Source organism: Sebastes fasciatus, chromosome 1 (genome assembly GCF_043250625.1).
Source record: "Sebastes fasciatus isolate fSebFas1 chromosome 1, fSebFas1.pri, whole genome shotgun sequence".
NCBI lineage: Eukaryota > Metazoa > Chordata > Actinopteri > Perciformes > Sebastidae > Sebastes > Sebastes fasciatus.
In genome coordinates, this window is record NC_133795.1 from 29,431,834 (window position 1) to 29,450,285 (window position 18,452).

Below are 18,452 nucleotides of genomic sequence, written 5' to 3' on the forward strand. Positions count from 1 at the left end.
TGTGAGATAGCGCCTCCATGTGGCCATTTGTAAAGACTTTACGTTCCCTAATAGAGCACATTTTGATGACATTTCAGAGTCAAAAAAACTATCATTTAGGAGATTGACAGAAAATTATTCTGCAACTATTTTGGTAATCGATTAACTGTTTTATTCATTACAAGCAAAAACGCCATTATTCACATTCGCTGGTTCCAGCTTTTTAAATGTGAAGATTTGCAGCTTTTCTTTGTCATATAGACAACAAGACATGTGAAGACATCTTTGGAGGTGAAATGTATGTGATGGCCATTTTTCACCATTTTCTGACATGTTGTAGACAAAGTCGTCAGCAAATGGGTCGATAATGAAAGTAATAATTTGCCGTATTCCTAATTTCACCTATATAGATTGTACTACAGCAACCTGATGAATTATATGGACACTGTGGTTGGAAGCATTTTAAATTTGGAACAAACCATACAAAGCCTTATTATGCCAGGTCAGGATTTCGGTATAAAAAACATGGCCGCTATTCCTTAATCAGCAGGATTCTTTCTCTGTGATACTTTAAATTCAGATCTAGATGGAAATTTAAAAATGTCAAAACATTTTCTATTAAAAAAACAAATTTAGAGGATTGTGCGACCTTGGCAAAAAGCTCTCTAATTAAAAACGTTGTTTGGAGATTTTTTACTTTATAAAACCTGCTCACTCTTTTATATTCTTGCATCCAATAATATGACCTTCTCCATTCACATCACAATTATTGTCCCTTGCTTCATTCTGCAGCTGTAACGCATAGCTTCAGCTGTTTAAGAACTGTTTTCCCAAGAAACCAACCCGGTGTGCACAAGTACAGTAATTTGAAAACACACAATATAGCACCACCAGGAAAAAAAAACGTTCTTTCTGTATTTGGGTCCTGACTATGTATTTAAATCTAAATGCAGCATCCAGAAACGTCTACTTCTGTCAATAGGGCTCAAAATAATCCACTGTTCTTTCATTCACTGCCATGCTGACTCCACATCCAGCCTCTGCCACTAGCATTCAGGCAGAATTTTTTATTACCAATCTAATTGCACATTCCACCCTGACAAGAGCTCATTAAACCTTAATTATACACATGTTGTTTTCTACAAACATCTCCATTTGGGTCTCTCTGCCTTGTAATTGTTCAGCAGGGACAACCAGTTGAGATTTTGCAGATTGAGAGCGAATAAGAGAGAGTGAGAAAGAGAGAGAGAGAGAGAGAGAGAGAGAGAGAAAGAGAGAGGGGGGAGAGAAAGAAAAAATACCAGAGAGAGAGAGAGAAAGAGAGAGAGGAGTGTCTGGAAGTAGGTCATGCCTCTCCATAAACAAGGCATGGTTTCTAAAATAATATACCCATCCAGTGGAAGTAATGCCAAACAACTGAGCGAATGTGGAGCTCATGTAATATTTACAGAGCACTAATACATAGATGGCAGGTCTTTTTCTCAGCAACCACCAGCCCCCCCTTTCCAAAGCCAGAGGTTTCTTTCTCTTTTTTCTTTTTTTATCTGCTTTTTTTCCTCTTGTCATTTGAATTTCAGAGAAAGCCAACTACATTGATATATCTGGCGGGGAGGGGGGATTGGGGGGTGTTAAGATGTTTCCCTCACTTTCTTGCTCCCTTCTTTTCTCCTATCTGTTCCTAGCTCTCTCTCTCTCTCTCTCCCCTCTTCCTCTCTCCATTGTTCCCTCCGCATTGGCTTTGGCTGTGATGTTTTTTCACACATTTGTTACATTTTAGCGAGCGGGAAAGTGGGCCTTAATCCAGACTCTTTGAGGCATGGGCGATGATATTACTGTGGAGAATCGGCCTTTTAAAGACTTCTTTTAACTCCAGCTGGTGCTGTAAGGTCACCAAGCACTTGTTCGACGGCGGGCCCAGCGTGATGCTTCTGGGCTCGGGACTAACTGGCTGTGTCGACTCCTGGCCGGGCTTTCTGGGCTTTTGACAGCGGCTGGCAATGTTACTGCAAGAGGGGAAAGACTGTAAAGGAAAACCTCTTCAGCATGTTCTCCAAGTCCTGTGAGAAAAATGCTCTCAGTTGATTATTATGTGTGATATCCCGGACATTTCCGGTACCCTAAACTGCTTCCTGGATCAGAAAAAAACAGGGCATTTGAGGACGTCACATTGGAAATTTGAATGGCCGTATGTCACTATTTACGGACAGTTTCCAAAAAGGGAAGAACAATACATTGATTAATCAATAATGAGAATAATCATTAGTTGCAGCCCTATACATGTGTGTGTTCAGAACAACAAAATTATGTTTCCATACAACTAAAATGCGTTTTTAATCACATTTCGAGGGAAACGTATTTTCTCCCAGATTACAGTCACAATTTTAAACAGTTTCAAACACGTGGTTAATGTGGTAAATTGGGAAAAAAAATAAACGCAACAACACTTCTTAGATAGGTTTAGGCAACAAAACAACTGGGTTAGGTTTAGTAAAAAAAACATCATAACAACGTTTCAAACGGGACACAAACAGCTCCTCTCCTCTCCTGGGAGAAAGTCCTGTGTTTGTTGGACTCATCCGCCTGCCAGTAGTGGCGTGTCTCGTTTATTATACAGTCATGTCTATAGGGTAACCCCCAAATTGCAAAAACTTGCAAAAGCTTGCAAAAAACTCTTGCAAGACCCGCCGCCCAACAACCTTAACCATTCAAGGTCAATGCCTAACCTCAACCATCTCGCGGAGTTTCGCAATTTGCGTTTTACTTTCTAAACACAGCCTTATTATACTTTTTATTATACCATGTACCTTTCAGTAAAGGTCGCTCGATATACTACGTCACCTGATTTGTGTGTCTCTTGTTGTACTCTTGTTGTACTCTTGTCACGATGTGTCAAAGACAAACGTAATCTGCAACAAAATACTTCCAAACGTAATTGAGAATGCAGTTTAGTTGTATGGGAATGTAATATTTAGGAGACAGGGCTGGTTAAGAAATGGGTCTGATGTAATGCATAAATGGTAAATATAAATAATATAAATGAAATATGTAATTGTACATACATGTTCCACATGTGATATACAGTATAGTAATATTAAATATAAATTAGAAATATTATATTATACAGTAGATAGATATTGATTTCAGTCATGTCACTTAACATTACTGAGTTTATTGTTTGAGGTTTACAATACAGCCGCTGTAACAAACGATAAGTGTTATTATTTTTTTATTAATGAGGTTTATGTTTATCACACCTTAAAATCAGATGCTATTTGACGATTTGTGGTGGCATGAAATGAGATGTCTATCACAGACCGTCCGGTTGTCACCGCCACTTAGCACCCAAAAAAAGCACAGAGTGTCCACGCTGACTGAGCCTCTCAGTCATCGCTATAGGGACCTTCTCAGCCTGTCACTGTTGACACTCGCCGTATGCATCATTGATACCCGCCCAGCAGCAGAAAGTAAATAGCCTGCCATCAGATCACTCCTGCTTTGCAATATCACAATTATCTTGGCAACGTGTTTTTTACAGCAGGCATTTGTTTTGTGTCTCTGTTTTGTTTATTTATTCAGTTGATTAGTTAAAATATTCCATTCTTAGCACAATTACAGTGGAACATCACTCAGTCCTCACCAACATCAAACACGCGCTCACTGTACAGCGTGATGGGAGCCATGTCAAGATAAACAAACATGACATATTAAACAGGAAAATGAGTCACTCTTATTATCCCACCAAAATAAATCTGGAAAACACTAATTATAACAACCTGTGTGTGATCCTGACTGATTCACCCCTGCTCTCTGGCTGGCTGTGTATGTATGTATGTACAGTCTGTGTGCGCGCGTGTGTGTGTGTGTGTGTGTGTGTGTCTGTCACATTCTTCTCCTGCTGCTGCCTTAATAGGCAGTCTCTTAGATATTCGCTACAGAATAGCGCTCATGCAATATTAATATCGCACCAAAATATGGAAGCCGGAGCCCCCACTCCATCTCTCACTCCCTACATAATTGACTATGCAAGGCTCCAAATCAGCTTGGAAAAAAAAGAGAGGAAGACACAGAGAGACAAAGCAGGAGAGAGAGAGAGCGAGAGACATGTAGAAACCAAGGGAAACCGACAAGAGAGAGAGAAAGAGGAAAAGTCCTGAAACAATCCTGTCTTCTCTGCGCTACAGCGGATTCTGAACCTTCACCCTATGTATCACTGTCAAGGCAGTGGAGCTAAAACAACAACAACAATAACAACGGCTACAATAGTAGCTCAAACAGTTTGACTCCCCGCAAAAGAATACACCGATGCTCATCCAACCTGAGCTAAAACCAACCTCCACTCCAGCAGCTTTGAGAGAGTGATTGTTAAATTTCATATTTAATTTCATTATACAGATTCCTGTAGTTCCATTACAGATGACAATAAAACTTGAACACATTGCACCATGCATGCATGTAGGTTGGTAGGTAAACTGCCTATTAAAGCTTGCTGATCCGCCAGTGGGTCAGTTATTGCAAACTCATGCTGTGCAGCCAAACACTGTTCAAACACAGAGTGTTTTATTCAATTCTAGTGGATATCCTAAAGTTTCCAAAAGCTACCAAATTGTGAGGGTGATACTGGAGGAAATGGGTATAAAATGATGCCAAGACATGTTTCCATGTGCTGAAATGGCACGGCTATACTTTCAGACAGTGTGACATAAGAAAGATATTTTTTAACAACTTTAAGGTCACTTAAATATAGCCTGTGGTTTCACACCATTCCACCGAATGTGACGGTAAATGCAGCAATGTGCCAGCAAAAGGAGACTGCTATAGAAAGTAACACTGATGTATACAGTGCAGGTTTCAAAACCCAAATGTTGTTCAAAAAATCTGATTTGCAAATGTTTTTTACAATGAAGAAAATGCAATCAACATGTTTGTAAGACCTTAAGAATACACACAATACCATTTAGTGAGATACACTGAATGTAAACAAGCTGTTTGTAGAGCACCTTTAAGGGAAGAAAGGGGAAAACTGGATGTTAAGGGGTGAAACTTGTGGATATAGCACATTAGGACCTAAACTCTTTATGAGCATAAATTATTTTGCCTCAACAATGATAAATGTAATTGTTTTTCTAGACACCTCTGTTTCCTAGGTCATGTTGTATTTTAGCTTAGCTTAGCAAAAAGACAATAATGTAAAATGCCAATTAGTACTTTTTGAGGGAGTTAATGTACTGTATGTGCTTTAGCTATTCCTTGCTGTTTGTGTATGGATTAAACAAATAAGATACAAATGCTGTTTCCCCCTGCTTCTAGTCTTTATGCTAAGCTATGCTTATTACCTCCCGGTTCCAGCTTTGTACTATATTAACCTCTTACTGACTTAAGTATAGAAAATTCTTAGCTATTCAAAAATGTTCCATGCCCAAAGGTGGAAAAAAGTGAGAACTGTATGTTGAGTGGGCCTTAACCCAGACTCTTTGAGGCACGGGCGTTGTTAAACTGTGCGATATTGTTGGGTAAAACTTGTGGATCTATAGCACATTAGGAACTTAACTCCTTATTAAAATACATCTGCCTCAATAATTTACCTGCGCCTGTGTTTCCTAGTTCATGTGGTATAGCTTAGCTTGGCATAAAGACACAGGGGCAACAGCGAGCCTGTCTCTCTCAAAAAGCTGCTAGCTGTTTCCCCCTACTTCTAGTCTTTATGCTAAGCTATGCTAATTAACTCCCAGTTCCAGCTTTGTATGTAACTTTTTCTTAAAGTAACTTAAGTCAGTAAGAGGTTAATAATCTTAGCTATTCAAAATGTTCCACTGCCGCATGGTATATGCTGATAATCAGTACACTCACGTACACACGCAATGGACATTACTGTGCACTTGTGATTGGGGCACATTGCTTCACACATGGCTTCGGCCCTGGACTGCTTTTTCATTCATCCGTTTTTTTGGGGGTTTTTTTATATCCATATGTACCGTATACTGTGTGTACTGCACTATTTTGCACTATTTTAAGTATTTTACTAGTATGAGTACTATATTAGTATCATTATTTTTAACTTTTAAGATGTTTCAAAATGTCCTGTTTTGTGTTGTTAATTGTACTACGCTATGAGCCTCTGCAATTGCCCCTCGGGGACAAATAAAGTGAATTGAATTGAATTGAATTGAATTTTAAAGGAGAATTCATAAAAACCAAAGAGCAGTGCAATAACGAGTGCACTCTGTTTTAAGGCAGAGATTCCCTTCAAAGCCACTAATACAACAAAACCACCCCCCACCCCCCTATTCATGTACATGCAGGGATGGCAAGATCACTGCAGAGCGCTGGGGGTCAGGCCCTCTGCACCGAGCATTTTCAAAAATGAACTGTAGGCATTTAGAGCCATAATAGATGTTGAAAGAAAGCAAAGGAAAAGGTTGCGGGGGCAGAGAGCCGGTGGTTGTGAGGGGGGTGGGGGGGGGAGAGAGGGGGTGGGCAGTGCACCTTGACAGGAAACATAGAGGTGAAGAGCAGGAGTTGGAGGTTAGTTTGACAGAGAGAAAAGAAGTGGTGGTGGTGGTGAGGAGAGAGAAGAGAAGAGAGTGAGGGGGGGTCGCTGCGGAAGTGCCAAGCCCACTTTTAACTGAACCGAGGGTGGTGAGTGGTGGTGGAGGGGTGAGACAGAAGGGGGGGGGGAGAGATAGAGATCAGGGGAAAATAAAAGGGGTATGCAGAGGAAGGAAGAGGGGAGGATGGGTGAGAGGAGTTGGGGTGGGGGAGTGAGACTGAGGGGGGGTGCAGGGACCTACTACACCTTGACACTTGCTCTCACCACAGCACCTGATAAGTGCGATGGAAAAACGTCTGGTTTCCTCCTGCATGTTAAGTGGTTTATATTCTCCTCCCCTCCACGCAGCCTGTAGCTCCAGTCTGCTACTGTACTGACGCTACACCCAGGTAATAACAGACAAAAGGAAATGACAGAAAACCAAAGGAGAAAATAGCACATAATGTCTCCTTTTCTATTGTTTTTTGTGTTTTTTTCCGATGAATTCTAATCTGCGTGAGAGATGTAATCTTTAAATCGGTGTATAGGCGATTTAGAAAATGCTCCTTCCCTTGCATTAATGTTTATCCATCATTTTTGTCCCTCTTCATTTCAAAAACAATTCCTGCATCGAGATTTAGATGCAGAGTTTTATTTGCCCAACAGAGGATCAGATGAAAGTGGGTATATATCTTTTACTACCTCATGCGTGTACTGACAAGGAACTCATCCCCGTGATTTGTAAGTGGGTCTCTCTCCACAGAACAGCATTAACAATATTCACTTTAGATAACATATGATTCCAGGTCCTGGGAGAGGATGGGTTTCTTAGAAATGCTTTGTTAGCACTCTCCCCCTTGATAAATGATTGAGGACATGTGGCTCGAGACATCAATACAATCTCTGTTGTAATTAAAAAAAGGTGCGCACCAACAATATTACACAGCTTTCACTTTGCCTGTCTCTCTCTCTCTCTCTCTCTCTCTCTCTCTCTCTCTGTCTCCCCCCCCTCTCTCACCCGCTCCTCCTCTCGCCGAGCCCCGGAGCAGAGAAGAGATAATTCAAAAAGCACTTGCATGGAGTGAAACATGAAAAAGGGGAGACATATGAAATTAAATTCTCTCTTTTCACTCTATTGTTCTTTCATTCTCTCTCCTTTGTTACATAAATGCATAAATGCATAAAAGCAAGGCAAGCTAGATTCTAATTATGATTTTCTCAATACTAAAAGAGTTCTTCCTTTTTTTATTTAAAAAAAAATGAAAGAAAGGTGTCACAAACAAAGCAGACTTACTGTTCCAGCACTTTGTCAAAGTCAAAGTACTGCAAGTGCTGCATCACTAAACTTCAATAAACTTAATCTTTTTCTCTCTTCCGAGCGGCCTCGCCAACAATTATATAATAAAACTGTTGAAAAATGAGACTTTGATGCCCCAATACTGCTGCTTTGCAACAAAAGGAGTTGAAATAAAAGGAAAATCACCAAAATATTTAAATTTTCATGTTTAATCAACATTCGCCCTTCCTTTATTTTCCACCTAAAACAGGACAGAAGCATTGTATCTAGAAAGCCACTGTATGCCTTTGTTCTGTCTAAACACAAATACAGTAGGGGGCGGCTGGTTGGCTTATCAACTGCAGCAAAATGCTTCTGTTAGAAGTTACCAGGCAGACACCACACAAACCACCGAGTCATATGGGTGCTTTATTGGGAGCCTTGCGGTGGCCTGACAAACACAAGGCTTCCAACCAGGACACCGGTGTTCGTGTCCCGTGTGAAACTACAAGTAACATTGACTTATTTGTCGCATCAGTCTTTGGTCATGTGACTCGTCGGTATCGTCAGTCACGTGAGTCGCTAGTCACGTGAGTCATTAGGCACGTGAATGATTAGTATCGTCAGTCGCGTGAGTCCCGTGGTCAGTCAGTGAAGTTAACAACAACAACGACCGTTTCCTAAACCTAACTCAGTGGTTGTGTTGCCTAAACCTAACTTGCTGTGAAAACGTAAGTTTATTTTGAAAGGACACTATGTATGTAATGAGTGCATATTGACACGCCGTCCTTGGCCTGTCCAAAAGTAACGCAAGAGGGGTACCAAGCGGCGGTATTTGACGAGTTGGGAGTGAGAATGTGTTGATCAGGGTGAGTGTGGGGTGAAGGGGTTAGCATCTTCGTCAACTACCATGACTTCTTCCTCATCCTCTAAGTTTAAAAACAACAGGTTGAATTGTTTCCTGACCATGATTTAAGTCCAGGTAAGCGTCTTTAACAGATGCAGAAGCTTTCTATCACAAGGTCAATAACTTCCAACTACTGTGAATCTGAGGGGTGCACACTTCAGTAACATTAAAATACTGTCTGCGCTGCTTCTGAACTCTCCCTCCTATCCTGTGTTTGGACAGTCTTGCTGTGCAGATGAGGGAAGGCCTCTTCGGTGGCTCTCACTGTATGGATATAGGCACGTTGGTACATGTAGGTGTGGGTGAGACCTATGGGTGAGGGAGCAGGGGTGAGGGGGGGAGAGATGAGTCTTACCCCAGTAGAGGGCAGTCTCTTGCCGTCAGGGTTTGGGCGCATGGGCAGGGAACTGTAGAGCCTCACACCTCGATCTGCAGCACCGTATCTGCTCTGGAAGAGGAGAGAGAGGAGACGAAATTTGAAGTACATTTTAACATGGAATTTAGCGTGAAACTTTGCATAAATTAAACACTTCAAACACTAGAATACAATCAAAAGATCCAGATTTGAATTAAATTAGTTTCAAACTAGTTTAAAATGTGCATTTTCCCATCCAAAAGTGCAAGGATCAAACAGTTCTTTTCACGGTGCTCATTTTGTTTACTGGTTTCATAAATTTCCACCAAGTCGCAGAGCCTGCACATTGGCTGCCATGTTGAATCACATCACCTCATGGTGATGTACCACACATAATGACTGGATAAGGTTGGCTCAGTAGCGGCACTAATGGAACTAAGCTGTTGTGTTTGGTAGCCATGCAGGGTCCCTGTGCTCAGCTCCACTGTACTCGACTGACTCCATCTTTCTATACGTTACATAGCTGGTAATTAGAGTGTGCTGTTCTAAAGCCTGCATGCCAGCTCCTCCCTGTATACTTGCCTACGTGGGTTTCAGCTGTACAACACAACATGAGGGAGTACAGTTGGGAAGCTAATGATTCGCAACAAGTGGTCCCTCCCTGCCGGGGTAAGACAGTGCAGCTTCACACCGTGGTCCACAGCCTCAGCGGGGGGTTCATCCCAGGATTCACTCCTTGTCTTTATTTCTCTCTTCACTCACACATTTCATCTTCTTTGATATTCTGTCCGTCTTACATTAACATCTCCTTTCTGTAACATCTGTTTCTGCCATCTGATTTGCACGACAGTGATATAACCTATTGCGCGTGAACGTTAATTGATAAAATGATCCTTTTCATCCTGGTGTCGGAGAGGCTATTTTAGCTTCTGCCTGCTGTTAAAATAAATGCTGCAACCGGTGATGTGGAAACTGGTTTCTCATAAATAAGAGGATAAAAGATGAATATATATTTGGTAACGACTACGGCTCCCTGCCTGCAATGTATGGTGCTTAATGGCTTCGCCACTCTTGATGCATACAGTCCGCTAACGAGGGTGTGAAGTAGATCATTGAGGGAGAAAAACCAGTGCAGCAATCTAGAACAAATATCACATTATCTCTCTCTCTCATACTTAATCTTTTATTGCTTTACTCCGTTTCCCACTCTTCTTCTTTTTAGCATTCATTCTGTCACCTCAACCACACACACAAAAACACCCAGACACAAATACATGCAAAGGCAGGGCTTCCAATTGCTATGCAATATTTGACTATATTTAAAGGTGACCTATTGTGCTTTTTCGCTTTTCTTTAGTGGGTTATATAGTTTTTTTGTGCATGTAAAAGGTCTGCAAAGTTACAAATCCCAAAGTTCACGCAAAAGGGATTTAACAGTTAACATGGTGATGTCACTAAGTAACACATTTAACACAACGGCTAGTTTGGCACGCCCTCAAACAGCCGATATGAGAAAAATAAAGTGTTTTTTTTGTTTTTTAACATTAAAGCATGTAAACATGTTCTAGTAGAAATCCAAAATACAAGTATGCACCTGAAAATAAGCATAATAGGCCCTCTTTAAAAGGGGAAAACAACCCTGGTTGAACCAAAACAGGCCCTGCTTTTCACTCATAGTCAGTCACATGGGTGCAGGCAAACACATGAGCATAGCAGGCCTCAGCTTTTTACAATGGAACCGCCATAAACACACCTTTGCAGATTGCGTTTATGGGCCTAAATGTGCAGTGATTACCACGCAGCGAAACCCACAAAGCAATGTATGCAAAAGCTTATGTAACACACCATGCATGAAACACATTGGAGAAATCGCAGACTCAAAGAGCATGATTTATGCCCTATAAGCTATGCAGAACAGTATACAGTGCTAACAGTATGCTGATCTAATGGCCTATCACAGTGGCAGGCTATCCCCCCGAGGCAGAGTGAGAGTACTTGCTGCGTAAGGTTTTGATTTCCTACGCTCATTATGAAAGGTGAAAACAGATGAGTAGACAGCAGTGGCTATCTCGTCGATATGGTTCGCATAATGATGACGCAGCGTTATTAAAGAGAACTTTCCTCTGTGCCGCACCATCCGGACAACCAACAACCTAAAAAAAACACAAAAAAACAACCCTTCTGGGTTTTCAATATGTTTTTTTGAATGTGGATTTACATTGATTTCATTATCACAATATACTCTAGGTATTTATTTGCTATTTATTTATAGCTATTTTTAGTTCATAATGAACAACAGGACCTGTTATGTTGTGCCTTGTACATCCTCTAGTCAAACATTTCTTTCTACCTTAGGAGCTACTGTACAATAACTGCATCCCTCAATGGAGACTTTTTCTTTTCGTGGCTCGCCAGCATCGCAACTAAATGAATGCCTCGCAGAATAGCTGCTGCTTTAGCCGGCAAGGAGCCCCAGTAAGTGAATGTTTGATATTTCTCTAGTGTGCCAGGCTAATCTGGCCCCGTGGCATGCCATTACGGGGCTAATAACAGCTGTCTGCGGCCTGGAGGGGACACAAGCAGGCCTGGCTGCGCTAACTGGCCCTGACAGACTCATTAGGAGTGCTGGCACCCAGAAACAGCAACAGCCAAACTCCTCACGTTTCCTTGCATGGCTCACAACAGTTTGCAAGTGCAGAAAGCGTTGTTCTCTACACTTGTTCTCTGACACCTTTCTTTTGTTTTCCACGCCTCACTTCAGACGCTCTCTCACCCCTTGTCACCTCTCTTTCACTTTCTGGCTGGCTTTGTGATGTTTCTACCAAAAACCAGATGCTGCCTGCCGTTTACCATCTCTGCTCGACACCATGTTCAGTCTAACCACTTATTCTTTTATTTTTTTTTTTTTTTAATCCTGCACACCCACACTGTAGTTCTGACCAAAATAGAGCAGTAGACAGAGTTCACTTGTTTGTTCACGCTTCTGTAAACCTCTCTGAGAAAGGTAAAATAAATAAATACGTAAATGAATAACTAATTGGCTCACGGTTTCTAACTGACTCTGGTGTGCAGCCACAGGAAGATGCTGCACCACACCAGGAAGAGGCTGGCATCCTCTGAACTTTGTAGCAGTTACTGTAGCTGCCGGCCCGTTTAGGGACAAGAGGGACTTCCCCAGGCAGACAGCAAAAGCAAACATTGTCCTGTCGCTTGGCAGACTGGAGCCAATCAGTATGAGCTGAGCAGACAATAAACACAGAGGGCCAATGACGGACGTCTGGATGTAGAACCATTAACAATAGGAGGGGGGGATACACGTTGGGCTGTGATATGCTTTCTCTCACGACTCCTGCCATGTGACAGACTGTAATGCTCCTGTACAGATTGACAGGATATCGGTTATACTAATGCATGTGACAGTTTCCGATTGTCTGACTGATCATGTTGAAAAAGTATATTTGCTTAGAAAAGCTAAAGTGCAATGTTGAATGTGTCTAACAACTGAGTGATTGAAATCTCTGTCCCCACATTATATAATCGAGGCCAACTGATACTGATTATCGGCCAACATCAAATTATAACAAATATTTTGGTATCAATCTTATACTGTATAAATAGATGGACGACGTTAGCACTACGGTAGCTGTTTGGCCAGAAAGACACAACTAACCATAATATCTCTATAACTACATTCATGATAAAATTGACATCTGTTCTATTACACAGACTTGTGACGGTTATGGAAAGTTAAAGTTACATCTCCTCTCTCGTACAATTCCTGAGCCTCCGGCTCCGCGACGACGTCAGTCAGAGCAACTGTCAATCATGATGTCTCACCCCCTTTTTATAGCATCAAATAAATAATTAAAACCAAACTTAGCAGAAAAATGAACACCTGACCATACATCAGTGTGATAAGAACTACCTAAAATGACAGAAACCACTTTGTCCCATCCACTAACATGGAGGGGGCGGTATTTCTGACCTATACTGCAACCAGCCACCAGGGGGCGATCAAGGTATTTTGACTTCACTTTTGGGGAGCTGTCATGTCGTCCATCTTTATCTACCGTTCTATGGTATCAACGTGTATATTGTCAGATAAGAAAAAATAAATTGCCGCAACAAATGTTTAACTGACAATATGTTTGTACATATTTGACTTATAGTACAGTTTGATTGCTATGTTTATATTTATAGTTATCCATATATTAGATATGTTACCGTCATCTCTGATAAAACAGTAAAGATTTGGGGTCGACTGTCAAATATCTTAACTCAGACACATCCATGTTTATGTTGTGTTTTATGTGAACACAAAGAAATTAAAGGAGAGGCAAAAAGATTATGGCCTGATATATTGTTATTGGATTTTTATTACTCAATATCTAATAAAAATCTGTCTGGCTCTATTATCTAATAAATATTCATAATCCTTTTATTTTCCTCGAAATCAGCAGCCTGAAGCACAGTAGAGGCTGCGCTACATCTACTCATTAGATATCACCGTTGCCTTTTTATAGGCGGGGGCGGCGGGGCGCTGCGAAAGCCCAAGGCACAGCTGTGGGGGTATAGTTACCTGTAACGTTAGCTGTTGCATGTTATATTATTTACGCAGATCTGGACTTTAATGGAACACATGTGTGTCTGCAGCCGACATTCTTCCCAGATTAGCTGAAAGGCCGGCATACATCAGACTCCACCGATGAGAGGAATGGAAGGGCCTATACCGGCTTATGAGGAAACCCTATCACTCATCTATAGTGTACAGTAATGCATGCACACACAGCCATGCATGTACACATATACTGTATTTATACAGTACGGAGACGCCATACGGTATGTAGAGTATGCACTCAACAATGCATGAACAAAGATCAATGATACAAAACATTACTCCCTGCATTGTTCAATACTGCTCCCTTCTTCCTGATATTACAACTGGTAACATACATAACCCTGTCAAGTCTGTTGCATAAACATATTACATAATATCAGCCTGATTTCTTGCTGCGGTGGTCTAACAGTCAACATCAGAGGATGAATCACTTTTTCAGTGGTTTTTCGCAACTTAATTCTGAGACAAAACCAAATGCAGTTTTCGATATTGGCCTGAATATTGCAATGAATCATTTGTCTTCATATATTCTGCATTGAATGTGATATCACTTCATATGATACAGGTGTAATTTCCAACATGCTTTACATATATTACTTTAACATGCATTTTACATACATACTTTTTGAGCTTTAAGTTTATATTTAATCATAAACTGAATTTCCAGCTCAGTTTGGAAGGCGTACACTATGTATCATAATATGATTTTAGACACATTACTTTGATTTTTAGGAACTTTATGAATCCAACTTTACTTTGCAGGGTCTTGGGTTTTATGTTAATTTAGAGAGTTCTAACGCTTAAGCCTCGAAGACACAGACATTTAAGTGTTGTTTATTTCAAAGGGAAAGACCTAGACTAGACCGAGATCTATGAACAGAGAAGTACCCTAAATTAAAGGAACAGTGTGTTGCATTTAGGGGGATCTATTGGCAAAAATGGAATATAAAATTAATAAGTAATTTTTATTTTGTCTATAATCACCTGAAAACAAGATTTGCTGTGTTTTTGTTAGCTTCAAATGAGCCGTTCATATCTGCATACAGAGCGGGCCCTCTTCCCGGAGCCGTCTGACATGTTTCTACAGTAGCCCAGAACGGACAAACCAAATACTGGCTCTAGATAAGGTCTTGCGAATTTGGGGTTGTAGCAGGCTCAGTTCTAAAGCTAAAGTGAATATACTGGCATCATATGAAACTTTAAAACCTAATGAATCCATTGGTACCAACCATGTCATACTAGCGTGTCACAAGGGAAGCTAAATAACGCTCCAAACTTACTGCTGTTGTTGCCTGTTGACCTTGAGTTTGTTTTTTTATGCTAAATGCAGTACCTGTGAGGGTTTCTGGACAATACTTGTCATTGTTTTGTGTTGTCAGTCGATTTCAAATAATAAATATAAACATACATTTGCATAAAGCAAGCATATTTGCCCACTCCAATGTTGATAAGACTATTAAGTACTTGACAAATCTCCCTTTAACGTACATTTCGAACAGATAAGAAATTTGCGATAAACTATGGACAATCATGGAATTAATCATGATTAAATATTTTAATCGATTGACAGACCTAGTTTAGACTCTATTGTTAAGCCAGCACTTGTGTAATATAATGAATCAATACAAAGCATTGATTACTAAAGGCCGGAAGCTGCAGACCTGAATTGCAAAACCATATTGATGTATATACATACACATATGTACATGTTTACAGTGATTGTTTGTTTAGATATTTCTGTAAATCAACAGGTATGTCACATTCCATTTGGCTGCATTTCTGTGTATTATTTATTTCCAAACACCTGCAGTGAGAAAGACAGACAGATGTGTTTTGTATGTGTGTGTGAGAGAGAGAAGTCAACTGAGGCCTAAGCAGCTCGACCATAACCAGGACATGAACCCAGGGGCTACCTGCCTCGGGCCACTACTGACACTCAAACTTACTGATCACATCATTGGGAATATCCAGCCAACACTAGCGTTTGAGCCGAGGCTATTTAAAGCTGACAGCGGCTTTTCCACAGACTCTCCGTCCGCTCCCTGTGTAAACTCATGTGAGTTTGTATGTACTGTACGTGCGTACGCTTGTGCTTTGAAGGTGGGAACAACTGATTGCATAATAATCGTTATGAAACTTCGCCTTCGTATCATGACTCCTATTGTTTCTTGTCCTCTTCTGTTGGCTCGTCACTTCTCTTCAGCACTCCACCCTGCTGCCATAACTTGTTTAGATTGCTCCAATAGTTTCTGTTGTTCCACCAGTCAACGCAGCGTCTCTTTCCCTCTCTCTCCTGCTATCTATCAATATATATATATACATATATATATTCATCTATCTTTTTTATATCTTTTATTCCTTTTCTCTTTATTCTCAGTCTCCTCGCATTTCAAGAGATGAGCATGATGTGTTCAAATACATGCTCATTTTGAAAACGTACAGTGAAAACGTAAAGTGGAAAGTGAGTGTGACGAGGTCACATTTTCCTTTTGACTGTGACAACTTGTAACCCAACTCATGCTATGATGTTTTCTACTATAGGTGACGGAAAACCTACTTCTATCATTATCAATACTGTGCTTGCTCTTTACCTTGACCTTGCCGTATTCGTCGAAACTGTCACCATACCTTTTCATATGATGAACAGCTAAAAACGTTTTGCTATTTTTAAGACACACAATTAAGAGTGAAAGTGGAGGTAACACATCTGCAACACACTTTGGGTTTCCCACTTTGTGCTCATTTCTCAAACTGTTATGACACTGTGCTGCTCTCCTTTCTCTCTCTCCCCCTCCCTCCCTGACTCTTTCTTGTTCTTTCTAACTTGACTTTGTGTGTGCCTCCACCTGCAGCGACAGAGGGCTGTCACAGAAAAAGTAGATGATTCTGTATCTACCGGAACAACAATGTAGAGCTTGGCTGCATGTTTTCAGGCTGGGAGATGGAGAGGAAATTCAACAGCACCATCTAAAAATAGTACAGTCGGCTGAGTGGATTATTGAGTGGATTAAGCACTGAACTCTCCACGCGAAAATGGAATATAAGTTATAGATGTAATTAAAGATTTTCGCTCCAGTCAATGGTCAAGTACAGTTTGTTGCGGGATTCATCAAAGTGCAAAATTAAAGACTAAATTGGTTCAGCTCAAATGAAAGAAAAAGTAATCAAGCTTCATCTACACTGAAGTTGAATGTCAGAGACAAGCAATCAGTTGATGAATTATGTCTCTTATTTACATCAAAGGCAAGTTTTAATCATGTCACATAGACCTCTGTAACACTACACCTCTTACCAAGGATAACATGTACCGGAATAACTACTGAAAAGGTGTGTTTACGTTCTTTTCTGTCACTTTCTGCGCTTTGTGTTACGTTTGACACAAAAGCAGCCGAGATAGAGCGCGTTAATGAAGTGCAGTCGGTGCCCTTGCTCTCTCTGATACAGAAGGGAGAAAAGAAACTTTTCATTTTTCATATATATATATATTTTACATCTTTTGACGCGGTTTTCCTGAAGGCAAAACAACATGGTGTTACAACAATACAACTAACAACCAACAACTGACAAGCCAGCACCTCGGCTGTGCGCTGGCCACGACTAGTCTGTTACAGGCAGAAAACAGATGGTTGGGAGTAGATTTAACTAATACAAAAACAGGGGATTTTCTCTTTTATTTTTTTTCCAAGAGAGGCACACGCAAAGGCTATAGATTAGTTTAATACAGGCAGAAGCTGAGGAGAATAATTCCTTAGCAGAGACTCCCGAATGTCAGTTTGCATTTGTCATCTGATTTCATGAGAAATTCTGTGATATAAATGTCCTCATGTTTCTGTAACAGAACTTGGCAAATAAAACACCATCTGTACCGCATTATAGGGGGTTTTAGCAACACAGTAATGCTGATAGTAAGGCGGGAAAAGGAGCAGCGCTGAAACGATTAGTTGATTAGCAACAGAAATTTAATGGACAAAAGTGTTGATGATTGAGATCGAGAAATATCCCCAGCTCTACGAACCACAATGGCCAAAAAGAAATTGCCTTGTGAGTCATATCTCTGGAGATTGGCTCTTCAGGTGAGAAATCAAGTTTAAGTAGTGGGTGTCCACACATGATTTAAAGCTAATACAGAGGTGGAAGAAGTTTTACTTTAGTAAAAGTGAGTAATAACCCAATGGCCCCTTCACCTACTTTGCTCGGACCACGCACATTTTCGAACTCAACCTTCATTTTGCTCTCAACTATAGATCTGTAAAGTTCCGTGACTGTATCTTGCACGGTTGCGACACTGTCACGGTGACAAAATCTTTCCACAAACATGACAGACAGAAATATAAACACCTGGATAAGTACTCAAAACCGGTTTTCACAGAGGGGAAAGAAAGCTACTTGAAAAATTTACCTAGCAAAATTTTTTTTTTTGGCGGTTTAACAGATGAAAAAAATAAATGAATAAATGAGGAACTTAGAAAGATTATCCTGGCTATGTTTTTTTTCCAACTGTTCTTAAGTCACAAACACAAGAAAGAAAACAATATCGATCAGACTTTTTTTTTCTCACTTGCCTCTCAGGGCTTCCGTACAAATACGACAATTTGCTGCTTTTCTTTTTTTGATGTGGTTGTGAATTGAATATTTATGGATTTTGTACTGTTGGTTGACAAAACAAGCAATCTGAAGATCTCAACTTAAGCTCTAGGATATCCTGATCTGCATTTAACACTTTTTTTCTGACATTATATAGACTAAAGATGAATCCATCCATCTGAAAAATATTTAACGAATCAATCAATA

General features: G+C 40.5%; 1 protein-coding gene across 3 annotated transcripts in view; it reads right to left on the reverse strand.

The window, feature by feature from the left end:
- The window catches only part of tox2 (TOX high mobility group box family member 2), a 114,026-nt gene that overhangs the window by 65,710 nt on the left and 29,864 nt on the right, over nt 1-18,452 (reverse strand). For all 3 annotated transcript variants that reach the window (XM_074641926.1, XM_074641935.1, XM_074641943.1), the window contains exon 2: nt 9,044-9,136. In XM_074641926.1, coding sequence (XP_074498027.1) covers nt 9,044-9,136 — 93 coding nt within the window. The remainder of the gene's footprint in view (nt 1-9,043; nt 9,137-18,452) is intronic.